The sequence below is a fragment of the Chinchilla lanigera genome, unplaced genomic scaffold (genome assembly GCF_000276665.1).
Source record: "Chinchilla lanigera isolate Chin_1 unplaced genomic scaffold, ChiLan1.0 scaffold00003, whole genome shotgun sequence".
NCBI lineage: Eukaryota > Metazoa > Chordata > Mammalia > Rodentia > Chinchillidae > Chinchilla > Chinchilla lanigera.
In genome coordinates this window covers 46,883,369-46,890,635 of record NW_004955404.1, presented here as the reverse complement: position 1 = coordinate 46,890,635, position 7,267 = coordinate 46,883,369, and the positions used below count along the sequence as shown (strand labels likewise).

At 53.6% G+C, this 7,267-nt stretch overlaps 1 protein-coding gene across 5 annotated transcripts in view; it reads left to right on the top strand.

The window, feature by feature from the left end:
- The first annotated feature begins 3,717 nt into the window (after positions 1 to 3,717).
- The window catches only part of Pcdh17 (protocadherin 17), a 91,616-nt gene continuing 88,066 nt past the window's right edge, over positions 3,718 to 7,267 (top strand). For 3 of the 5 annotated variants that reach the window (XM_013516710.1, XM_013516713.1, XM_013516708.1), the window contains exon 1: positions 3,718 to 6,380. In XM_013516710.1, coding sequence (XP_013372164.1) covers positions 3,813 to 6,380 — 2,568 coding nt within the window. In that variant the 5' untranslated portion in view covers positions 3,718 to 3,812. The remainder of the gene's footprint in view (positions 6,381 to 7,267) is intronic. The other 2 variants (XM_013516720.1, XM_013516718.1) reach the window with 1 other exon arrangement.

Here is a 7,267-nt window from a genome sequence, read left to right as displayed (position 1 = left end):
CTAGCAATCAAAACACTCACCTTTTCTATTTCAATACTTCAATTTTCTTTTTTGGTATTAACTCTTTCCCAGAGCAGCTGGATCATGAGCAAACCAGTCTTCACTTGCAGTTGATTGTAGTAATAATTTAGGAAAAAAGAATCTTTGAAAATTCTGAAGTTGATGGGGAAGAATTTGGAGCAGGTGAATGTGTGTGTGTGTGTGTGTGTGTGTGTGTGTGTGTGTGTGTGTGTAGTGTTATTTTAAAACAAGGATGAGAAATCCTAACAGATTACTGATCTTCCTTCATGTTTTACAGTTCAGCTTCTGTGCATAGCACTTTTGGCAGATGTGGTTGTCAATGGCTATTCTTTCTTAACTAAGATTCAAATTGCATATTGAACAAGAACAGTTAGACAGAACACCAAGGCTATCATGAAGGAATGCGTCCCTTTACCTTGAACCCACGCTGTGAAGAGAAGAGAAAATGAACAACAGGCACAACATAAGTGTTGTTTAGTCAAATTTCAGTTGTAACACTCTATAAAGCTTGTGTGGAGTGTATTCTTTTTTTAAAAAAATGAGGTTGTTTTACTGTAAGGAGACATGGTCCTTCTTTCAATGTGCATCTGTGGTTTTCTTCTGAAATATTTTCATAATCAAATGACTTTCCTTGCTTGAATGCCTGAGGACAGCTGATTTTTCTTGAGGGTGAACAAAGTTACATATTGATTGCTGTTGCTCTCGGCCTGTTTGCTCCAATGCGGGCAGATGCGGGCTTACGAGCACCCTGGAATTCACACAGACTTCCTGAAATATGCATCAAATGCGACAGAACGCTTACACACACACACACACACACACACACACACACACACACACACCCGAACCTCATTCAGACGCATCCACGCGGCATCAAAATGTGCCCCTCCCTGAATATGGGTGGTGAGCGGTGACTCCAGTGTGTGTGTGTGTGTGTGTGTGTGTTCGGAAATCCATTCGGAAGACCATAGCTACCTTATTCTGCAAGCATCCTGCGATTCTGATTCGCGTGTATATCAGACTAAAAAATAAAATAAATCGCTCTTAAACTTTGTGTTTTGTTTTCTAATTCTCGTTTCCGGAGGAAGACAGTGGAGTAGCTGCTCCCAGCGTAGAAGGACCCGGGAGACCTGGCGGCGAGGCCCTGGGCGCCGCCGCCGAGGCGTAGCAGGCTGGGTTAGGCGCGTTAGTTTCCCATCTACCCGATCTAATCAATGACTCTAAAGCGCTGGGCTCCCGGCCCCGCCCCCGCCAGCCTCCTCTCCGCCTCCCATTGGGCGTCGGCTGGGGAGGCCGGACCTTGCTCCTCGCGCCGATTGGCTGGCAAGGAATCAGTATCAATGTTTAAGCGGCAGCGTGAGGTGAATAGAGTCAGTCAGCAAGAGCCGCTGGGGAGAGAACGGGACTGCGAGCCGGGCGGCTGCGGCAGCGGCGGAAAGCGGCTAGGGAGACACTACTCCAACTGTTGAATTGAAATTTTCTCCTTTCATTTCCTCTGCCGCTTTGCTTGCGGGGATGGATTTATTTGGTTTGAAATCCGCACGTCTTTCTCGGGCTTTGGGGTGATCCTGACAGGCACCAGCTTGAAAGAGACCACCCGTGACAGGAAAGGAGGGATTTTAAAAATAAAATAAAATCCTCCCCAACAGACTGCACAATTAGCTATGCACACCGACGCTGGAATTTGTGAATAGACAACACTGGGAGGAAAATCTTGAACTCTGATGGGGGCTGAGCTGTGAATAATTACTGCAAGAGAGAATTTTTTTTTCCTTTTTCTAAGACTCTGAAAGATTTTGGGGTGCCTCACGCCTAGCCAAGAGGAAAGGTTTAGAAAATAATAAACAAACACAGCTAGCAAAGCAGACGCCTTGCTTCCCAGAGCCGCGGACTCCGGCAGAACGAGGTAGAGTAAAAGTGGTGTGGGGTTCAGCTTCACCTCCCCCTCTTTGCTCTTTTTTTTTTTTTTTTTCCTTTTTTCCACGAAACGTGAATCCGGTTTTTCTTTCTCTAGAGTGAGTCAGAGAAAGCGTTAGGAAGAAGCCGCAACTAATGTCTGTGAAGGCAGGACCAAGAGGCGAGAGTGAATCCGATTCGTCCCGCGGCTCCTGACTCATCCGGCAGCTCCGAACACCTGCATTTCTGGATGTGTCATCCCCGTCTCTCGAGGCGCCTCGGGAACCCGAAATAACGCGTAGACAACCCCAAGCCTAAGCTCCGCTCGGAGGTAGCTCCCCGGGGTGGGCGCCCCGGGCAGAACGGGCCGCAGCCCCTCACCCCTGCCCTCCCCGGCCGCCCAGAGACTGTAGCACAGACTGCAGAATGCACCACGCCGAACCTTGACGCCGTTCTCCCATCCAGCCCACTGCTACTATTAATTTTTTTTTTTCTAAGAGGAGAAAAACCCTCACTTTATCCTCTTCAAATATTCACCACTTTTACTCCCCGCCAAGATTTTCCTTTCTACATGAAGAGGACTGGGAGGCTGGGCCACTGGAAAGAGATGCTGAATAGAAAGAAAAGAGAGGCACTTGACAGCCCAGCCCTGTGAATGCAGAGACTGTTTCCCTTCTAGCGAGGGACAGGGCGAGTGTGTGTGCGAGGACCGGGAGGGTGGCTCCCCCTTCCTTTCTATTCGGCCTCCCCTCCCCCTCCAGATCTGCACGTCCAACCATGAGTTGCCTGTTGATTTCCCTCCGCCTGGGAAGAAAAGCAAACTGGAATTAAACTGCATGGCGAGAAGTCCTGGCTGGCAGGAAGAGGATGGGGTGGTAGAGGCGGCTGCTGGCTCGGCGTAGAGACATCCGAGTGTGTTCTACGATCAGAGGCGGAGATACATCTATATATTTCCCTTCCCAATAGACTCCCACGGCAAATGCTGATCAGGCTGTGGCTTCCTTTATTTCGGTGGAGAGCCTTTTCGGAAGAAGAGAGGGAGGAGCCTGATAGGGGGAGGAAACTACAAATCGGGACACTAGTTCTTTGCGCTGCATTTCCTCCCCTCCCTTTGGCTGCTCGGAAAGGAGAGAAAGGAAAAAAAAAAAATACGCTTGGCTGGGAGATGCAGTCCGCCGCCGCCGCCGCTTCAGCCAGCAATGCAAGATTAGATCTCTAAATGCAGCAAAACACTGCCTGAAAACAGACCAGCCTGCGCAGCAAGCAGACATCTCACGGTGCGCCGGGGAGGCTTCAGAAATATTTATCTGTGCCTCTCGTCGTGGCTCCTCGCTCCCATCAATTTCATCGCGGGAGACCAGTCCTAAGTAAGGATCTCACTTTCCGATCTGCCTGGAGACACACCTCCCCAACCCTCCCCCACCCGCTGGGAAGAGTATTCCGTAGGCTGCCGGCGAGAGCGGATTTGCGGCGCCCTAGCGGGAGCGAGAAAAACCTACCAATTCCTGAGCTCATTGCCCTCCCTCCCAGACTCGATTTCCTCCTTTTCGCCGGCCTCGTCGCTCAAGTTTGAACCTGCTGAAGTCGAGGCGGGAGAGACAAAGCCCCCGGCTCGCCCTCAGCCGCAGGGAGCCGCCGCCTCGCTCCGAGCCGCTGCAGCTCCGCGGCGCCGCTGCCTCTCACCCGGTGCGGATGCTGTAGATCAACAGGTTCGGGGAACTTGAGCGGAATCGGCAGAGACTGCCCTGCGGCAGCCCGGGTGCGGAGGAGAGGGAGCACCGCGGACTTGCGGCTCGCGCCGCGCACGCACGCCCTGCCCGGGCCTCAGGCTGGCGCGCACCCGCCGGTTCGTCCCTCCAGTCCGGCTGCTCCTGCCCCCACCCCACCGGTCTGGGATGTACCTTTCCATCTGTTGCTGCTTTTTGCTCTGGGCCCCTGCCCTGACGCTCAAGAACCTCAACTACTCCGTGCCGGAGGAGCAAGGGGCCGGTACCGTGATCGGTAACATAGGCAAGGATGCTCGACTGCAGGCAGGGCTTCCGCCAGCTGAGCGCGGGGCCAGCGGCGGGCGAAGTAAGTCGGGCAGCTTCCGGGTGCTGGAGAACTCCGCGCCGCACCTGCTGGACGTGGACGCCGACAGCGGGCTCCTCTACACCAAGCAGCGCATCGACCGCGAGTCCCTGTGCCGCCACAACGCCAAGTGTCAGCTGTCCCTCGAGGTATTCGCCAACGACAAGGAGATCTGCATGATCAAGGTGGAGATCCAGGACATCAACGACAACGCGCCCGCCTTCCCCTCTGACCAGATCGAAATGGACATCTCGGAGAACGCCGCCCCGGGCACTCGCTTCCCGCTCACCAGCGCGCACGACCCGGACGCCGGCGAGAACGGGCTCCGCACCTATCTGCTCACGCGCGACGACCACGGTCTCTTTGCCCTGGACGTCAAGTCCCGCGGAGACGGCACCAAATTCCCAGAGCTGGTCATCCAGAAGGCGTTGGACCGCGAACAGCAGAACCACCACACGCTGGTGCTGACCGCCCTGGACGGCGGGGAGCCGCCGCGCTCGGCCACCGTGCAGATCAACGTGAAGGTGATCGACTCGAACGACAACAGCCCGGTCTTCGAAGCGCCCTCGTACTTGGTGGAACTGCCCGAGAACGCCCCGCTGGGCACCGTGGTCATCGATCTGAACGCCACCGACGCGGACGAGGGCCCCAACGGCGAAGTGCTCTACTCCTTCAGCAGCTACGTGCCCGACCGCGTGCGGGAGCTCTTCTCCATCGACCCGAAGACCGGCCTGATCCGGGTGAAGGGCAACCTGGACTACGAGGAGAACGGCATGCTGGAGATCGACGTCCAGGCCCGAGACCTGGGCCCCAACCCGATCCCGGCGCACTGCAAGGTCACAGTCAAGCTCATCGACCGCAACGACAACGCGCCGTCCATCGGTTTCGTCTCCGTGCGCCAGGGGGCGCTGAGCGAGGCCGCCCCGCCCGGCACTGTCATCGCCCTGGTGCGGGTCACCGACCGGGACTCGGGCAAGAACGGGCAGCTGCAGTGTCGCGTCCTGGGCGGAGGAGGCACGGGGGGCGGCGGCGGCCTGGGCGGGCCCGGGGGCGCCGTGCCCTTCAAGCTGGAGGAGAACTACGACAACTTCTACACGGTGGTGACCGACCGCCCGCTGGACCGCGAGACCCAGGACGAGTACAACGTGACCATCGTGGCGCGGGACGGGGGTTCGCCGCCGCTCAACTCCACCAAGTCCTTCGCGGTCAAGATTCTGGACGAGAACGACAACCCTCCTCGGTTCACCAAGGGGCTCTACGTGCTGCAAGTGCATGAGAACAACATCCCGGGAGAGTACCTGGGCTCTGTTCTCGCCCAGGACCCCGACCTCGGTCAGAACGGCACTGTGTCCTACTCCATCTTGCCCTCGCACATCGGCGACGTGTCCATCTACACCTACGTGTCTGTGAACCCCACCAACGGGGCCATATACGCCCTGCGCTCCTTTAACTACGAGCAGACCAAGGCGTTTGAGTTCAAGGTGCTTGCTAAGGACTCGGGGGCGCCCGCGCACCTGGAGAGCAACGCCACTGTGAGGGTGACAGTGTTAGACGTGAACGACAACGCGCCAGTGATCGTGCTGCCCACGCTGCAGAACGACACCGCCGAGCTACAGGTCCCGCGCAACGCGGGCCTGGGCTACCTGGTGAGCACCGTGCGCGCCCTCGACAGCGACTTCGGCGAGAGCGGGCGCCTCACCTATGAGATCGTGGACGGCAACGACGACCACTTGTTTGAGATCGATCCGTCCAGCGGCGAGATCCGCACGCTGCACCCCTTCTGGGAAGACGTGACGCCCGTCGTGGAGCTGGTGGTGAAGGTGACAGACCACGGCAAGCCCACGCTCTCCGCGGTGGCCAAGCTCATCATTAGGTCGGTGAGCGGCTCCCTGCCCGAGGGAGTGCCCCGGGTGAACGGCGAGCAGCACCACTGGGACATGTCCCTGCCGCTCATCGTGACTCTGAGCACTATCTCCATCATCCTCCTAGCGGCCATGATCACCATCGCTGTCAAGTGCAAGCGTGAGAACAAGGAGATCCGCACTTACAACTGCCGCATCGCTGAGTACAGCCACCCGCAGCTGGGCGGGGGCAAAGGCAAGAAGAAGAAAATCAACAAAAACGATATCATGCTGGTGCAGAGCGAAGTAGAAGAGAGGAACGCCATGAACGTCATGAACGTGGTGAGCAGTCCCTCCCTGGCCACCTCCCCCATGTACTTCGACTACCAAACCCGCCTGCCCCTCAGCTCGCCCCGGTCAGAGGTGATGTATCTCAAACCAGCCTCCAACAACCTCACTGTCCCTCAGGGGCATGCAGGCTGCCACACCAGCTTCACAGGACAAGGGACTAATTCGAGCGAGACCCCTGCCACTCGGATGTCCATAATTCAGGTAGGAGACTTTTAGCATAATTGGGACTGAATTCACTTTATTGCTGGTTTGGGAGCTGTCCTGAAATCTTTGGAAGAAGATAGGCCACACCGTCAGCAGCAGGGAAAAGGCACATTTTGAAATGAAAAAGATTTTACACTTTTGACACTGTGTACATCAGTTTGTACACATAAACCCTCCCAGATAAACAGCCTAAAATCTAGAAAGTGTAGATGTCTTACTCTGTTACATTTTAAAGTTTACTTTTATACACTTAAAAATGATAGCAGTGCTCAGTGTGCAGACTTTATCTTATTTTATTTGTTGGTCCACATATCATTACATAAAAGTGTTTCCAGATTGAGAAAAAAACTTAATTCTCTTAAAAAGATTTTAATTCCATTTTAAATTTTTTTGATACAAAAATGAAAGAAATGTATATCCAACTATTAAGTTCTTATAGAATAGTCTAGCAGCCAGGCAGAATTCTGGAACTTAAACAAACTTGAACTAAGTATTCACTCCCCAAAAGTCAGTTTTATATTGAAAAAGTGTTTTAAGAGACACGAATCTCAGTAGTTCTATATCTGCACTGCTGTAATTTAAACCTTTGAAATAAGAGTCACACTCAAAAGTGCTCTCAAATTTTGAATATATGGAAGCTGAGGATAGTGACCAGTAGATATTTAGGTAAAGTTTATATTCGTTTACACCTATGTTTTCCCTAATTTGTTTGTTGGAATCACTGAGAAGTTCAAGGTTTATAGTAAAAGGTCACAGGGTTATTTTTTGCTTTTCAAAACAGGACACAAGTTGCAACTGATTCCAAGTTGCATTTACTTTGCATAATGTGTTTTCAATTCATGTGATAGTTAATATATACTATATAGAATAATTTAAAGCTATTA